The sequence below is a fragment of the Neophocaena asiaeorientalis genome, unplaced genomic scaffold (genome assembly GCF_003031525.2).
Source record: "Neophocaena asiaeorientalis asiaeorientalis breed wild unplaced genomic scaffold, Neophocaena_asiaeorientalis_V1.1 scaffold71, whole genome shotgun sequence".
Classification (NCBI taxonomy): Eukaryota; Metazoa; Chordata; class Mammalia; order Artiodactyla; family Phocoenidae; genus Neophocaena; species Neophocaena asiaeorientalis.
Window position 1 is genome coordinate 890935 of NW_020175439.1, and position 19498 is coordinate 910432.

The following is a 19498-nucleotide window of genomic DNA, read 5'->3' on the forward strand; positions in this document are numbered from 1 at the left end:
AACATGGCTGGGATTTTGATTGGGATTGAGCCAAATCTATTCAATTTGGATAGAAATACAACTCTAACAATAATGAATCTTCCAATCCATGAATATGAAAATATTTATCCATTGATTTAGATCTTCAATTTCACTCAGGAATGTTTTATAGTTTTCAGTGTACAGTGCTTGCAAATCTTTTGTTAAATTTATTTCTAAGTTTTCAATTTTTATATTATTGTAAACAGAGATTTTAAAAATTCATTTTCCAATTGTTAATTGATTGATAGGATATAACAATATGACTAATTTTGGTACACTGGCTTTGTATCTTGTGGTCTTATATTTTAGTTCTGGCAGCTTCTTTGAGATTCCTTAGGGTTTTCTATGTACATGATCAGACAGTCTACAAGTAAAAAGTTTCTTCCTTTTCAGTCTGCATTATTTTTATTTCTTTTCCTAGTCATATTACTTGGCTAGGACACTCAGTACAGTGTTGAACTGAATGTGAGAGCAGACAACGCTTCTTATTCCTGAGTTTAAGTTTAAGCATTCAGACTGTCATCACTGGGCATGATATTAGCTATTGTCTTTCTCACGGAAAACCTTAATCATGTCTACAACTCCCATCTATCCCTAGTTTGCTAAGACTTTGTATCATGATTGGGTACTGAATTTTGTCAGATGCTTTTTTTGTTTTTATTGAAATGATCATGTTTTTCTTTTATTCTATTAATATGGTATATTACATTGATTAATTTTCATATGTTAAACTAATTCTGCATTTTGTTATTAGTTTGTTGAGAGTTTTTATCATAAAAGGGTGTTGAACATTGACAAATGTACTTTCTACACCTATTGAAATGATCATGCATGTTTTTCCTTCTGTGCTATATTAATGTGATGATTTACAGTGGTTGACTTTTTTCAAATGTTGAACAAACCTTATATTCATAGGAAAAATCCCACCTGATCATATATTGCTATATATGGTTCAATATAGGGCTACTGAAGTTTTCTATTTCTTCTGTGATCAATTTTGGTAATTTCTACCTTTCAAAGATTTTGTCTACTTCATTTAAGTTGTGCATGATTCTTTACTGGCATTAAGTTGTGCACAGTGTTCCCTTTCTGTCTTTTTCATTTCCATAGGGTCTATAGCAATGCCTCTGCTTTTGTTCCATTATGGTAATTCGTGCCTTCTCTCTGTTTTGCTCTTGATTGGTCTAGCTTGAAGTTTAAAATTTTTATTGATCCCTTCAAGGAATGAGCTTTTCATTTCAATGATTTTTTCCTATCATTGTCCATTTTCTATTTCACTAATTTCTGCCCTTATCATTATTTTCTTCCTTCTACTTACTTTGGAATTAATTTGCCCTTCTTTTTCTGATTTCTTAATCTCAGAACTCAAGCCATTCATTTAGATCTTACTCCTTTACTAAGTTTAGATCTTACTCCTTTTCTAAGTTAAACATTTTAAAACTATAAATTTTCCTCTAATACTTTAGCTGCATCTCACAAATTTTGATGTTGCTATATTTTAATTTCATTCAGTTCAAAATGTTTTCTAATTTATCTTTTGATTCCTTCTTTGTCTTATAAACAAAAGAAAGTGTATTGTTTTATTTCCAAATATTTGGGATGCTATTGGTTTCTAACTTAATTCCACTGTTATCAGAGAACATCTCCACATGATTTAAATCTTTTCTAAATTCTTGAGATTTGTCCTGTGGTCTTACACATCGCCTAAATTGGTGAATGTACCATATGCCCTTGAAAATAATGTAAATTTTGCACTTGTTTGATTTACTGTTTTATTGCCCAGCATAATATGGCAGACAGACTCTAGGGTGGCTTCTTTTATCCCCACCTCCTAATGTTCATGCCTTTTGTATTCCCCTCCTCGTAAATATGGGAAGGATTGTGTATTCTAACCAATAATTATATCAAAAGTGATAAAATGTATGTGGTTACATTACAAAAGATTGTAACCCATCTTGCTAGGAGACTTTCTCTCCTCTGATAGCTTTGAAGAAGCAAGCTGCTATCCTGTGAGTTGTCATATGAAGGCCATGTGACAAGAAACTTAGGATGGCCTCTGGCTGATAGCCAGCAAAAAACTGAAGCCCTCAATCTGGCAGTCTGAAAGAACTGAATGCTGCCAACAACCACATGAGCTTGGAAGTGTATGCTTCCCCAAACAAGCCTCAGATGAAACCATAGCCCTGGCCAATGCCTGATTGCAGATTTTCAAGACCTTGAAGCAGAGGACCCAGTTAAACCCTGCACAGACTCTGTGACCCACAGAAACTATGAAATCATAAATAATGTGTTCTTCTAAGCTGCTAAGTTTGAGGGAATTATAGTTGTGCAGCAATCGATAAATAATGTGAATATACCATGTACACTTGAAAAGAATGTGTATTTGGCGGTTGTTAGGAAGTGTTCTTTGCATCAAAGTTCATAATATTGTTCAACTTACTGTTTTGTTGTTTTTTTTAATCTTGTTTTATTAACTGCTGAGAGAGAGCTAATGTTTCCAACTATGATTGTGAAATTTTTTCTCTCTCCCTCTAATTCTGTCAACTTTTGCTTCATATATTTTCAAGTTCTCTTGGCAGCAACACACAACTTTGATTGTTTTACCTTCTTGATGAATTTATTCTTATACTGTTGTGAAGTATCTGGAAATAATTTTTGTGTTGAAATCTCTTTTATCAGATATTAAAATATCCATTTCAGTCTTCACATGCTTGTTTGTATGGCTATGCATCCCTTCTCTTTCAACTTACTTGTGTCTTTATATTTTAAGTACATCATTTATAGACAGCATTTAGTTGGGTCTTCTTTTTCAATCCATTCTAATAATTTCTACCTCATATTCACCTTAGTCCACTAATGTTTAATGTAATTATTGTTATGATTAGATTTAGGTGTATCAAATTATTACTAGTTTTCTATTCATCCCTCTCCCCTTTCTCTCTCTCTCTCTCTTTTTTGATCATTTGTTCTTTTCCTGGCCTTTTGTTTAACTATTTTATTTTTTCAAGAATTTCATTTTAAAATTTCTATTGCTTTTTAATCTATAATTCTTTACATTATTATTTTTTGTTTTTTTATTTTTATTTTTTTTTGCGGTACGCGGGCCTCTCACTGCTGTGCCCTCTCCCGTTGCGGAGCACAGGCTCCGGACGCGCAGGCTCAGCAGCCATGGCTCACGGGCCTAGCTGCTCCGCAGCATGTGGGATCTTCCCGGACCGGGGCACGAACCCATGTCCCCTGCATCGGCAGGTGGACTCTCAACCACTGCGCCACCAGGGAAGCCCTACATTATTTTTTAGTGATTTATCTAGGTATTACAATATACATGCTTACTTTTTATTCCACTTACACTTAATATAGTACACTCTACTAAAAAGGTTCATAATGCATACCATCCCTGTCCTTTATGCCATAGTTGTTATATGTATTCCATCTATGAGACAATACAAAACAGTAAGTGGTGATATAAACAGGCATATTTTTTTTCTAAAAAATTATGATGAAAAGAACAAAAAGTCTTTCATATGTTTCTAGATATTTACCATTTCTGATGCTCTTCATTCCTTTCTGAGGACCTGAGTTTCCATCTGATATCTACCTCTTTAGCTGGGAGAATTTCCTTTAGCTTTTATCATGGTGCAGGTCTGCCAATGACAAAGTCTCATAGTTTTCTTTTATCTGAAAATGTTATTTTGTCATCATCCTGAAGAATATTTTCACTGAATATAGTAGAGAACTCTAGATTGACAGCTATTCTATTGTTCCATTTTCTTCTGGCCTCCATAGTTTCTGGTGAGAAGTCAGTACTCAACTGAATTATAGGTCCCTTGTATGTAATTTGTCATTTTCTGAGTTTCTTCTGTCAGAATTTTTCTTTATACTTTGTTTTCAACAGCTTGACTATTATGTGCCTCTGTATGTTCTTCTCAGTGTTTATCCTGCTTGGTGTTTTTTTGGTACTATAAACTTGTGTCATTCATCAAATTTGGAAAAAATTTGGCCATTATTTCTTCAAACAACATTTTGCCTCATTCTCTCTCCTCTATTTCTAGGACTCCAAGTACATGTATGTTAGACTGTTCAATATTATCTAACAAGTCCCTGACGCTCTGTTCATTTAGAAACATTTTTAAATCTTTGTTTCTCTCTCATCTCCGGTTGGGAAATCATTTCTATTGATCTATCTTTAAGTTCAATTAATTTTTCCTCATCATCTCCATTCTGCTGTTAATTTCATCCGAGAATTTTAATTTTAAATATTATATTTTTCAGTTCTAGAATTTTCATTTTTTATGGTTTCTGTTTCATTCCCGAGATTTCCAATCTTTTGACTTATTGTGAGCATATTTTCTTTTCTCTACTGTGAATGTGTTTCGTTTTCCTGGCTTTTTATAAATTACATACCTTTGGATTATATCTTAGACATTATAAATGTTAAATTGTGGAGACTGTGGATAGTGTACTTTCTCTTTGATGAGAATTTGTTTGCTTTTATCATGTAATTAATTATCTTACTTGGACAAGAACCACAAGCTCTGTTTCTTGGGCAGCAATCCTGATCTCTGTTCAGATCTTTTGTCCTCCAATGAGTTGTTTTGAACCTGCTATCATGTGTGTGATTCAGGGTCAGCCAAAAATGTCAGTGGACATAGTTTGGGAATTTCCTCTCCAGTTCTTTCCCTTCCAGAATCCCCACCATTGTCATGTTTTCTTCAGAGTAAGTCTTCTGATTTCCCAGGCTATGAATATTATAATTTTTCCATGTTCTGATTCCATGTGGCCTCAGACTAATTCATAAAATTGGAGACTCACTCAGTACAACTCCACACCTCCAAACATGGACTCTCCAATAGACTCTCTACCTACTCTGTTCACTCTCCACTGCCTTTAACTTGCTGGATTTTATAATATTTTCAGAGTTTATGGTTGTTATCTGCAAAAGGATTCGTCTGTTAGAATTTTACTGATTCTCAGAAACAGAACTCAATAATGTATCTTATAACTACCACTCTCAGTTATACCTTTGCCTAAGTTCACAAACTCTGCAATTCAGATGTCAAGGAATTTAGTAAACCACCAACTAGAAACATTATTCTACCTCATACAACAGCTTACTAATAATATTACTCAATTTTTCATCTAACCAAAGTTTGGAAAAAAACTAATTAATAAATACAAAGTTTTAAAATTACAACCCAACTTCTTACACTTACCTAGCTCCCAAGATATCCTTTTTGGCAAGGCCTATTCCAGCTATAACTTTTACCCTCACAATTCGGGAAGTTTCCTAAAATACAAAAATTTGTATTTTATTTTCATATATTTATAACTTACTCAAGACACATTATCTTTATATATATATATATGTATGTGTGTGTGTGTGTGTGTGTGTATATATATATATATATATATACACATATATAAAATAAGGTAACAGGATATTAAAATTAACTGGAAGAATATTTTTTAGAAATTAATTTGATTAAAAGCTATATAAAGGAAAATAAAAACTATATTGGTATTTTTAATGACTTGATTATCTACAAAGAAAAGCCAAAAAAGCTGGAGCCAAATTGTTATAATGACTAAGAATTTATCATTGCTTCCAAGAAAATCTAAAGACAAATTATTGGAACTGATACAGATTTATCATTGTTGCTAGGTACAGGATAACACAAAATTCAGAGCTCATAATCATTTGTAATAATTACTTAGGTAATTATTTTAAAAATCCCATTCAATAAAATATACATTAAATAAAACTATAATGTATTGATATTTTAATGTAGGAAACATTAAATTGGGTATCATAATAGTATTATGAGGTTTTATATAAGAATGTCTTACTTTTTTTTTTTTTTTTTACAGGGAAGCCCAAGAATGTCTTACTTTTAAGAGATACATATTGAAGTATTTAGGGACAAAGTAAGATAAACCCTGCAACTTACTCTTAAATGGCTCAGCAAACAAAAAGTTGAACATGAGCATATGTGTGTGTGTATGGAAATAAAAGGAATAAGCAAAATGTTACCAATTTATGGATCTAGCTGACGGGTAATCAAGTGTTCACTATACTATTCTTTTTATTGTCTCATAGATTTGAAATTTTTCAAATAAAAAGGTGGGTAAAAAAATACTATAAAACAGAATGCACATTTTAAAAATTTACAAGTAAGCAAAACTGTTAGATACATTCAAATAAAATTAATAAAAGTCAAAAACCTTTATGGATAAAATTTGTAAATTATTGAAGAAAATAAGAAAAATAAAATGAAGAAATTCACTGTGTTCATGGAAGTAAATATTTAATATTATTATCTGTTTTCTCCAAAGTAAATTATAAATTCAATACAATTTCAACTCCCCTCCTTGAATTAATTCATAGCTCTTAACAAATGATTCTAAAATTCACAGGGAAAAGTGAGAATGTGTAAAGAGGTAAACTATAACATTTGATCACTATCTTATACTATATCTAAAACCAAACTGCAGATACATCAAATTCTAAAAGAAAACTTTAAAATTTTCATAAGATACTTTAGAATATTTCTGACATTGGAGTAGGAAAGGATTAAAAAAATACAAACTCTAATGGAAAAAATTGTTAGATTTGACACTAAAATTATGTTTATATATTTCATATGGAAAAAGATGACATGAACAAAATGAAAAGACAAGGGGATACACAGGGTGGAAATATCGAAAATATATACACCATGGACAAATTATGATTATCCAGATTATATAAAGAACTCCTAAAAGCCACTAAGTGAAGTTTAAACAACATAATACAAGAAATCATAGAGAATGGCCAATAAACACATAAAAAGATCCTCAATTTCACCAGTAATAAAAGAGACCTCTAGTGTAAGTGCTGCCAAAGCAAGCACAAGAGAGAACTCTAATATTCTGTTGGTGGGGGTATAAACTGAAGAATAATTTTGAAGAGATATTTGGCAATATCTACTAAAAGTTCTAAATCAATATCCCAGAAATTGTACTTTTAGATATAACCCCTAGATAAACTCTCACTCATGTACACAAGGCCATAAGTACAACAGTATTCACAGTAGCATTTATAAGATCAACAAATGTGAAATAAATGTTGCCCAACAGAGAGCAATCTAACTGATTTTATTCTAAAATTATTCCATCAGCCAGATGAATGGGAAGAAAATGTGGTACACACACACACACACACACACACACACACACACACACACACACACGCTGGAATACTACTCAGCCATAAAAAAGAATGAAAACTTGCCATTTGCAGCAACATGGGTGGACTTGCAGGGCATTATGCTAAGTGAAATAAGTCACACAGAGAAAGAAAAATACTGTTTGATATCACTTATATGTGGAATCTAAAAAATACAACAAACTACTGAATAAAACAAAAAAGAAGCAGACAGATATAGAGAACAAACTAGTGGTTACCAGTGGGGAGAGGCAGGGAGGGGCAATATAAGAGTGTGGGACACAAACTATTGGGTGTAAGATAGGCTCAAGGATGTACTGTACATCATGGGGAATATAGCCAATATTCTGTAATAACTAAATGGAAAGTAACCTTTTAAAACTGTATAAAAATTTTTAAAAATAATAAAATTATTCCATCAGCAAGTAGTAGGTCATACTCTTTTCTGAGGAGAGATCTGGGTGGGGGAAAATATACATATCATAGGGTATTTATTTCAATCTTCTTCCATTTCTAAATACTTAGACCCACCCTTATTCCTGGAGGTTTCATTAAATAAATATGATAACAGAAATATTCTATCAGCTTCAAAACTCAGATGACAAATTCAGATAATACAAAAATCCTTGACTAGAGATGCTAGATATTTTATAACTTTCCTCCATCACCAAATATAATTAAATATACAGCTGATCTTGCAAGTAAGAAGAGAAATCCTCAAGTATCAGAAATAAAGGTAGAATTGAAAATCAGAGAGGAAAACATAAACTGAAATTTCAGTTTTCTGTGGGAATCGATTTCCAAAAATCTGAAGAGATTTACAGAACTACCATTTTTTTCTTGTAAGGTCATTGAATAATTAGGCCAATTAAAATATTCTATTGGCCCTACAGCTGAATTCTCCTATACCAGTTGACTGGAAAGTGGCTATACTTTATAGTAGGACTGATTCTGAAAATCAGAAATCTTTTCTCTGATGACTTAATAAGTAAAATCTTTTTCAAGTGGTAAAGTATAATCAAAGGTGCCCTCAGCAAATAATCTTACCTTTTCTAAGTGCAGACAAGTGTTTATAATTTGTACATGACCTTAATTGAGGAAAGAAATGATCATATACCTCTCTAAAAAAGTTAATCCATATTTGTGGAGCTCCTGACTTAAAATCATTCATGTTAGCCTCTACTGAAACTATCCCCCAGAAGTCTCTTGTTTTTAGCAAGCATTAACTAAAAACAATTCCAGGGGATGATAACTTGCAGTCACAGATACATTCAACTTTTAAACTTTATCCTTGCATTTCCCACCACAAAGATGAGAACTACTTACTTTAGATGCTGTGGTTAAATGATGTAAAGCTACAGTGATTTAAGATTCTTTCAGAAAATTAAATAAGAAATGCCGCTTATTTGCATATTTGCATTCATTTAACTTCATTTTAGAAAGTTATGATAGAAAATTGTCCAAATAGCTCTCTTCAATCACATCCATAAGCAGAGATCACATCTCACATCATCTTTGAAAATGAAGGAGAAGAACAAGTAAGTTGCAACTAGAGACCAAACTCTTAAGTAATTTTAGAATCATGATATTAAAAGTATTATTAACAGAATTCTGGATAGTACTCAAATGAGTAAAAAAGAAACAAAACTGAAACATCTTTTCCTTAATCAAAAAAGAAACATTATCCTCAAGCAGATCAGGGCTCTTCACTAAAGCTGGAATCTTCCCCTTTCACTCACAAGACAGCTTTACTGACTTTTGAAAGCAAAATGGAAAGGTTGTAAATTGCAGGCAAAGATGTGTCATTTTCAGCCAAAAACAAAAACCAAGGAAGTTCATTAGCAGGAAACATTCACTGAAAGAAATTCTAGAGGATGTACTTCAGGCAGAAAAAAAGTTATCACAGATGGAAAGTCAGAGGGGCAGGAAGAAATGAAGAAATAACAAGCAAAGAAAATGTTAACTTCATGAGGAAAAAAATTATTAAAAAAATAGCAATGTTAATGTTGATAATGATGATGACGATGATGTGTGTAGCTCACACAGGCATTTAGTGAATTTCCATTCCACTTGGGATCCAATACAAAATCCTTAATAAACAGCCTTCAGGCCCTGCCTCACTGGGTTCTGCTCTCCTCTCCTCTACAGATTCACCTCCTGATACCATCCCTCTCTCTCCAACACTCTAGCCTTCTTTACGTTCCTCTCCATTTCATCTTTTACACATGCAGTTCTATTTACCTAGAAGGCTTTTTTCCTCCACTGCCTGGCTAACTCCTATCCATCCTTAGTCTACTTCCTCAGCTTTTCCTCATACTCTCTCCCCTCCTCCATATAAGGTTAATTCTTTTCTTTCCTGTTATATATTTTTATCTTACACTCCTTTTCCTTCAAAACATTTATAAAACATTAATGTGTGATTATATATTTAATGGCCCTCTCTCCCTCTAGGCTGTAAATTCAGTAAAGTCTGCTGTCCATCGTTATAGCCTCACAGCCTGACTCAAACACCCTACATATAGTAAGAGTTCAACAAATATTTGTCAGGCAAATACAGAATTCAAGTACTTCATAGGTCCACCTACAAGCTACAAGAACAAAAAAAAACCCACAGAAGATCTGGAAGAACAGAGGAACAATTACAAGTTAATTTTGCACATGTTCCATTCATCATCTTGCTGAGAAAGAATCTCTTCTGTTAAATTCTTTTATTTGAGCAACTATGTGCAGTAGGACAGAGGAAAGACCATGTCTTTGTTACAAAAGAGTTCTGGGTTTCGATCCCAGATCTGCTACCTACTGAGATAAGTCCTTGAGCAAATCACAATCTCAGATTTCCTATCTGTAAAATGGGGAGAGCATTACCTAGTTTTGCAGGACTGTTATGACAATTACAGCGAAAGCATTAAGAACACAGAACCTGGAGCGCAGCATATAGCAAGCATTCAATTAAAGGCAGCTATGATTATATTTCAATTGACTCTTTTACTTTGAAGGAGGATATCTTCATTAAGGCATCCATATGCACTGACATGATTGTTTGTTCACATTACTCTCTTCATTGCCCCAACATGGCTCACACGAAGGAAGCCAGACATTTGGGTCAGGCCAGGAGGTTATGTTGAGCTACAGACACATTTATTCCATAAAAGTCTTTTCAAACCCTTTTTCCATTTGTCTGTGCTGTGTCTTCCTCCTGTCATTTATCTGCAGACCTCTTAGCCTTACATTCATTTATCCTCTTAAAACTTCGACAGGATTGAGATGGGAACCAGACGAAATAGAAGCTTCAAGAAGGAAGAGGTCAGTAACATCAATTCAGTAGAACAGTGGGTTTAGCAATTCGAATCAGCAATCTTACATGTCTCCAGGTGCTGTAGAATATTCTTAACAATAGACATAGCTAGGAGACAGGCAAATCAGCTGAATTAAATATCCTGCTCTACATTAAAAGGATCATACACCATGATCAACTGGTGTTTACCCCAGGAATGCAAGGATTCTTCAGTATACACAAATCAAACAATGTGATATACCATATTAACAAACTGAAGGATAAAAACCATATGATCATCTCAATAGATGAAGAAAAAGCTTTCAACAAAATTCAACACCATTTATGATAAAAAATACTCTCCAGAAAGTAGGCATAGAGTGAATTTATCTTAATATAATAAAGGCCATATATGACAAATCCACAGCCAACATCATTCTCAATGGTGAAAAGCTGAAACCATTTCCACTAAGATCAGGAACAAGAGAAGGATGCCCACTCTCACCACTATTATTCAACACAGTTCTGGAAGTTTCAGCCACAGCAATCAGAGATGAAAAAGAAATAAAAGGAATCCAAATCGGAAAAGAAGTAAAACTGTCACTGTTTGCAGATGACATGATACTATACATAGGGAATCCCAAAGATGCTACCAGAAAACTACTAAAGGTAATCAATGAATTTGGTAAAGTACCAGGATACAAAATTAATGCACAGAAATCTCTTGCGTTCCTATACACTAATGAAAAATCTGAAAGAGAAATTAAGGAAACACTCTCATTTACCATTGCAACAAAAAGAATAAAAGAGCTAGGAATAAACCTACCTAAGGAGACAAAAGACCTGTATGCAGAAAACTATAAGACACTGATGAAAGAAATTAAAGATGACACAAACAGATGGAGAGATATACCATGTTCTTGGATTGGAAGAATCAACATTGTGAAAATGACTCTACTACCCAAAGCAATCTACAGATTCAATGCAATCCCTATCAAACTGCCAATGGCATTTTTCACAGAACTAGAACAAAAAATTTCACAATTTGTATGGAAACAAAAAAGACCCCGAATAACCAAAGCCATTTTGAGAAAGAAAAATGGAGCTGGAGGAATCAGGCTCCCTGACTTCAGACTATACTACAAAGCTACAGTAATCAAGACAGTATGGTACTGACGCAATAATAGAAATATAAATCAATGGAACAGGATAGAAAGCCCAGAGGTAAACCCACACACATATGGTCACCTTATCTTTGATAAAGGAGGGAAGAATATACAATGGAGAAAAGACAGCCTCTTCAATAAGTGGTGCTAGGAAAACTGTACAGCTACATGTAAAAGAATGAAATTAGAACACTCCTTAACACCATATACAAAAATAAACTCAAAAAAGGGCTTCCCTGGTGGCGCTGTGGTTGAGAGTCTGCATGCCGATGCAGGGGACACAGGTTTGTGCCCTGGTCTGGGAAGATCCCACATGCCGCGGAGTGGCTGGGCCCGTGAGCCACGGCCACTGAGCCTGCAAGTCCGGAGCCTGTGCTCCGCAACGGGAGAGGCCACAACGGTGAGAGGCCAGCATACCGAAAAAAAAATAATAATAATAACTTAAAATGGATTAAAGACCTAAATGTAAGGCCAGACACTATAAAACTCTTACAGGAAAACATATGCAGAACACTCTATGACATAAATCACAGCAAGATCCTTTTTGACCCACCTCCTAGGGAAATGGAAATAAAAACAAAAATAAACAAATAGGACCTAATGAAACTTAAAAGCTTTTGCACAGCCAAGGAAAACATAAACAAGATGAAAGGAAAATCCTCAGAATGGGAGAAAAATTTGCAAATGAAACAACTGACAAAGGATTAATCTCCAAAATATACAAGCAGCTCAGTATCAAAAAAACAACCCAATCAAAATATCAGCCATAAAAAGAAACGAAATTGAGTTATTTCTAGTGAGGTGGATGGACCTAGAGTCTATCATAGAGAGTGAAGTCAGAAAGAGAAAAACAAATACCGTATGCTAACATATATAAATGGAATTAAAAAAAAAAAAGGTTCTGGGCTTCCCTGGTGGTGCAGTGGTTGAGAGTCCGCCTGCCAATGCAGAGGATGCGGGTTCGTGCCCCGGTCCGGGAAGATCCCACATGCCGAGGAGCGGCTGGGCCTGTGAGCCATGGCCGCTGGGCCTGCACGTCCTGAGCCTGTGCTCCGCAACGGGAGAGGCCATAACAGTGAGAGGCCCGTGTACAGCAAACAAAACAAAACAAAACAAACAAACAAAAAGGTTCTGAGGAACCTAGGGTCAGGACAGGAATAAAGATGCAGATGTAGAGAACGGACTTGAGGACACAGGGAGGGGGAAGGGTAATCTGGGATGAAGTGAGAGTGTGGCATGGACATGTATACACTACCAAATGTGAAATAGATAGCTAGTGGGAAGCAGCCGCATAGCACAGGGAGATCAGTTCATGCTTTGTGACCACCTAGAGTAGTGGGATAGGCAGGGTGAGAGGGAGGCTCTAGAGGGAGGGGATATGGCGATATATGTATACATATAGCTGATTCACTGTTATAAAGCAGATACTAATGCAATTATACTCCAATAAAGATGTGAAAAAAAATCCTGCTCTGAAAGATGTCAAAAACTTATGCCAGATGACCTGTGACAGGGCCAGAATTACAACCTAGTCAAATTCCATTTTTTATACCCCTGCTCACCCTAAGCAATGTATTTAAAAGGTGCCTCTGAGATTCTATTCCTATATGACATATGAATTGCTAATAGTTAGCTGTTAAAAAAGACTGTAGTCCTTTTTCCTCTTCTCTTCCTGGTGCAGAGGAGTCCATGGCAGGCCTGAGGCAGAGTTTGGGGGAAGCAGGAGTTTCATGGAGATGCACAGTCAGCATGCCCACCTGCATGGGGCACTGAGGCAAAGAGGGAGGTGTCATACAGAGAGGCTTAAGGAGCATGCCCACTGGCATGGGACTCAGAGGAGAGGAGGAGAGTGTTGCATAGACATACACAGCAGTACTCCCAGTGGCACCCAAGGATGCAGGGAGCTGAAAGTGGGGTGCAGAAGTGCAGACAGAGGAGATACCTGCATGACTGGGAAACTAGTTACACCGAAAACATAAGTAAATGGACTGAGCACATAAGTAAATGTATTGAGAATAATGAAACAGCATTTTCATTTTTAGAGGAGGTACTTATGACTAGAAAGAACCCTGAAGTACAATATTAGATTTGAATTGGAGATACTTATATGAATTAATTATTTTTAGATATATGAATAGAGATTGATACAGAAATAACTATAGATTTATGTGTTGACTTATATATGTGTGGCACACACATACATTTCAGCTCTCTCTGCTGAGATGGCTGAAGAGCAATGGCATCCAGTAGCACTGAGCACAGTGAGCACACAGATCTTGGCTTCTAAAAACCATTTCCCACTAAATGTAATCAATGTTTCTAGGAGAAATGGCTGATCCCAGACAGCGCCAGGCCAGGCAAAATACAAGAGGATCTTGGAACATCTTCTGCCAAAAAAGTAATGAAGAGCTCAAAAGAATGATGCAGACTTGTCACAAGAACATAGGAACCTCCCTGCAAGGGCTTCCACTGGCCAAACAAATAATGTGAACCATAAAATATTTAAGGATAGAAATGAATTACAACCCATTGAATAGGGTGAGATTCTACAAGTCCATGCTGATACAAATAAATAAATAAATGGATAAACAAATGGCCAAGAAAGGGAAGGCTCTTCTTAACACAGAATGCCAATTAATAAAAATGGAAATAAAAAATAGTGGCATTTGTTTCAGGTGGAAGTCATCATCGATGGGTAGTAAAACTAGTGGATGGAGATCTGATGAATGAGGGATAGGATACTAGCATAATCTTTGAATATGTCCCCACAAAATACCAATCAATTATAAAGGAAAAAACGGTGAAGATACCAAGAAGAAACCTGGCAGACACCAAAATTACCAAGTGATCAAGGTTATCACCCACAGTCATGAGACAAGCCAAAATCATGTACCCCTGATATGATACACTGAGAAGAACACAGTATCATCTCTGTGATCCCTGCCCCAAAAGTGTGGCCTTGACATGATTATGGAGAAACAGTAAACAGATCCAGGTTGAGAAACATCAATAGGTTATACAGCCTGTACTCCTTACAACTGTTAAGGATAAGAAAGACTGAGGAACTGATACAAAGTACATGCAACATACACTCCTAGATGGGATCTTGGACCGTGAAGGAAGAAGAGAAATTATTAGAACACTGGTCAAAGACTGAATGGGATCTATGGATTGGATGGTAGTGTCGTAACACTGTTGACTTCCTGGCTTAGAGGGTTGGATGGCTGTTATGCAGGAAAGCATTCTTGTTTTAGGAAAATACACACTAGAGTATTTAGTGGTGATGGGGAATCGTGTCTGCAGATTGCCCTCAAATGGTTCCAAAAACACTAATGAAAATGGCAAAAAAAAAAAAAAAAAAAAAGGGTTATGGAACAACTGTGGTGAAATATCAACAGTTGGAGAATCTGCTTTAGGAGGATTTGGAGTTCTTCGTACTGTACTTCCAACTTTTCTGTTGGCTTTAAACAACTAAAAAGCAAACTATTAAAAATAGACTATATTATATCTACTTCTTTGTTCCCATGGAAACCCACAAAAAATACTTTAGAATGATGCCGGAATTAAAAAGTTGCAAAAAAGCCATAATGGCAAAAACAACACATGAAAGATTGGGTTAGATACTAACACAGTTGCTGCTCACACTGTGCTTCTCCTTCTTTGTGTGCAGGGAATATAGGCTGGGAACTTTGTTCTCAGGCTCAGTACAATGCCAGGATAGGCAGGGTCTGCTTCTGCTCAGTGTTAGTGGGTCCAGAAGTGTCAGAATATGCACTTCTTTGTTACCCTGTTTCTTACGCATTGTCGCAGCTGTCAGCATGAGAGGCATCCATTCTTCTGTATGTGCAAACTCTACTCCCAAACTGGCGATGGAGACTCAACCCTTTCCTCTTTATTTCCTTCCTTCTTTTCCTTGTTTCAGTCAGGTTTCAGTTGTCGGAAACAGAAATTACTCTAGATATTTTAAGAAGAAAGATGCTCATACAAGGAATTAGGTGCTTCCAAAATTGTTAGAAGAGCTGGAGAGGCAGGCTGTAGGCTGTGTCTTCAGAGGACCCGAAAACACCTCGGAACTGGCCTACCCAGGAAGCTGCTACATGTACCCGAGTCAGAAAGGTAGGTAATCAGGAGCCACCGCCAGATCTGTTGACTTTAAGAACATACCAAATCTAGACCGCTATTTCTGTAACTTCCTATCAATACCCACAAAACAAGTTACAGATACTGAAACACATTTGTAGAAAAACTCAGTGTCTACATGACTACACTTGTCAGCAGAAAAAACCAAGGAAGCAAGAAGTTATGCCCCACTTCATTTTCACCTTCCCAGTCTCAAGTAGGTGCACCTCACTGGGAAACCTATTTCACAACCTCTTTCCAGAATGCTAAGTGCAAGAGTCTGGGAAACATGGTGTTTAGCTTTCCAGCCTCTGCATAACAGGGAAGTCCACTGAAATGAAGGGGAAAGGTATGCTGAATGGCAGGCCCCATATCTACCACACTCCTCACCACAGCTGAGCGGGAGTTATCCTCTACTGTTAATCCCAAGAGACTGTCAGAGCAACCTTGGTATAAATTATAGTATATTACTTGCTTAGTTTGCTATTCTTTAATGGCAAAATTCTATGCATGGAGCCAGGACCATCTCTTACTCAAAGACACATATGTGGAAGAAGAGCTAAAACCCACCCCAAAGTGAGAGAGAGATATAATGACCTAAATTTTGGCATTCTTCAGCACCAATATGCTCATACAGTGTGACTCAGCGGCTCTTCAGTATATACTGGTTAAATTACACTTCTCTCACTATCTTCTATCCCATTACTATTCATTTTTCTTTGTTTCAGTTTCAAATTTAAAATAAGAATCATCTCTTTTTGCTGTCATATCAAACCTATCTTACTTATAATCACTAGTCTGTGAGTTTTAGAAAATGACATAGCTGCAGTGTTTTTCTTCCCAAAAAAGGAGGGGGGGGTTGCTTTCCTAAGCCCACTTTTACTTTTGCGACAGACCAGAAAATAAAAGGCAAGTGATAGTGATGAGATGGCGACCTCCACTAGAAAACAAGTGATTTTTGTCTTTCCCACTAGACTTTGAGCTTCTCACAAAACAGGCAGATGCTCTTTTTTCTGTGTACCTAGTGCCTAGCATACTGCATGATACAGAACAGACAGCTAAAAAACGTCTGTCGAATGAATAACCCAAATTACAATGGAAGAAGTAGAAGATGACACTTCATCATCATGTCTTTTATCTGCCTATCTCACTCTCTTCCTCAACGTGGAAAAAGTGAACAGGGGAGTGGGAGGGAAATCTGAGTCATGAGGCTGACAACCGGGACCCCCACCCTGTGAACAGAGTGAAACTGCCCAGAAGTACAAATCCTTCATCCAGTTCAGGAAAACCTCAGTTCAGAGGGCCCTTAGTCCCAGATGCTTACTGACCACCCAGCAACTGGCATGATCCAATTTATCTCAGCTGGGCAGAAGGGTGATGTGAGAAGCAGACAACTGAAAACAAATCTGTACAAAGAAAAGAGAGAGAGAAGATGCAAGATGCTATGATCAGTTGGTTCTGCTGGAAGAAGGTGATATGAGAAGTCTGGAATAGCAGAGCCTACCTCTGAGTAGTAACAACAACAGGGAAAGAAAGTCCAAGGCCAGCCTGATTGGGTTGGAGGCCAGTTTGAGATTATCTGCATTGAACAACTTATTGTAGCAAGCAGGGAGATCAGACTGATAAGAAGAAAGCTATCATAGGTTCAACACTGCATTATTTTCCTCTGATCTCTTCTACAGAACAATAATGGAACATTAGCTAGAATATTATCTTCAGCCATATACTGACTGTCCTTCCTGAGGGACTGCTGAGCTGCCACCATTTGTCCACCATCACTTTGTTTCTCTTTTGGTAGCAATAACTAAGAAATTAACTGCATCACATAATCATTCTCAAAATGCTCGGAGATAACTTGCTTGCATCAGCAAGTTGCCCACTGTTTATAAACCAAGAACTTCCAAGAGAAATGTAAAAGATACTTTATAAAAGATGTTTTTTGAAGATACCAAGTTACTAAGAGAAGGCACTATTACAACACTCTTAGAAAATCTAAGCAATCAATCTAAATTAGGCTGAAGGATTTACAGTTAACTGGGTCTAATCCTGGTAACAGGTACATATAACAGTTTAGTCAATGAACAAGAATGCTTAAAATCTTTTCCCAAACTTAACTTGTCACTGTTAGACTAGATAGCCTTTCATTTCCCACCCATTCCCATTTTTGAGACAATCACCAATAACACAGGGAAGGCACATCTCACTTAAAATGTAACTACTCTTTACAAATAGCCTTATTTTTAATAAGCATTAAGGCATAACCAGCCTAAGTTATTTAGCTGAAAAAGAGACAATTCTCAAATCACAGAATTTTGAGTGAACAGCTGTGGGAAATTCTTTTAAATATTTATATTTTTTGGCTCAATTTTTAAAATACCAGTGAAGACCAGTGAAACACAGAGTGAACTTTCCACACTTGACACTTGCTGCTAAATAGAAGGGGGAAAAAAAACCTATCTGCCTGCTTTCCCATCCCTGTCTCCTGTAAAGGGGTTTTAAAGGACTTCAAATTTAAAAGAAATAACCCAAACAGCTAATGACATTTCTCTTGTAAGTCTTCAGGTCAAAGTCCACAAAGTTAAGCCCAACGGGCCTCTCTGCCAGAGCAGGCTAATCAACAGCTGGGATGCTAAGCTCCAGGGAAACTCGCCCCGCCCCACCCCCGCCCGGAGCTCACGCACACTCGGCCGGGGGTGGCAGGAAGGGGCAGGCGGGGTGCTGCGCGTGCCCCCGCGCACTCACGCCGCTGGCTGCCTAGCCCCCCTCCTCATCACTTCCTGAAGGAAAATGACAAGGAAGGCGGCTGTTCCAGGGAAGAGCGGGGTGTAGAATCTACAGGCTCGCGAAGAAAATGCGGCTCCCTAAAGCACCCCACCCCACCCGCCTGCGCGCGTCAGGCAGCCCCGGGAGTCCCCACGGCGCCCGGCGCGCTCCCGGAGCTCGCGCAGAGGGAGGAGGGCGCTGACAGCAGTCCCTCTGGCCGCCGCCGCCTCCTCCCGTTCGGCTGATGGGCAGCGCGATGGGAAGCTCGCCCCGCAGCCCCGCGACCCTCGCACCTCGTCCTCCGGGACTCCGAACACCTCCACCGCGCAAGCTGCCATTTCCGAATGGCTCCAGCAAACCGGACGCACTCGCCCCTGCCCAGAGAGTGGGAACTGTAGTGAGGAGGAGAGGGAGGAGAGGGAGGAGGCGGAGGAGGAGAGGGAGGAGGCGGGAGGAATTGGAGGAAGAGGGGGCGGTGTTCCCCTGGGCGCACAGCGACCCCAGCGGCCGGCCGGCGGCATGGCACGAGGAAGCAGGGCGGGGAGGGCCGGCCGCGCCTCTGCAGCGGCGCGCGTCGTGGGGCTCTGGGCGCGGGGACCGCGCGCGGTGGGAAAACGTGCGTGCTGGGGCTCGGGTGGGAGGAGCGCGCGCGACGCGAGCGTGCCTTCCGTCCCCACGCCAGGAGGATAGTGGCTGACGCGGCCGCCTCTGGGAGCCAGGCAGCTCCAGGGCATTGCGCCGAGCCGGCAGTGGCGCCCGGAGGACGTCCGCCCTTCCCCGGGGAAACAAAGCTGCGGCTTTCCTCGGCAACGAGTCTCACTGAGATCCGCCCCAGAACTCGGCCTCTGACTAGCCACCTGGGATCAGGAGAGCTTAATATTATTCTCTCCACAAACTAAAAATCAGACCGCTTTTTTGTCGGTTAAGGCTGCCGATTCCAATAGAAGCTGG

General features: G+C 37.9%; 1 protein-coding gene across 1 annotated transcript in view; it reads right to left on the reverse strand.

The window, feature by feature from the left end:
- Positions 1-19068, reverse strand: part of NEDD4 (NEDD4 E3 ubiquitin protein ligase) — a 141532-nt gene extending 122464 nt beyond the window's left edge. The window contains exons 1-2 of the mRNA XM_024767820.1: positions 18841-19068; positions 5235-5308 (exon numbers count right to left, since the gene is read on the reverse strand). Coding sequence (XP_024623588.1) covers positions 5235-5308; positions 18841-19068 — 302 coding nt within the window. The remainder of the gene's footprint in view (positions 1-5234; positions 5309-18840) is intronic.
- Positions 19069-19498: the final 430 nt, after the last annotated feature.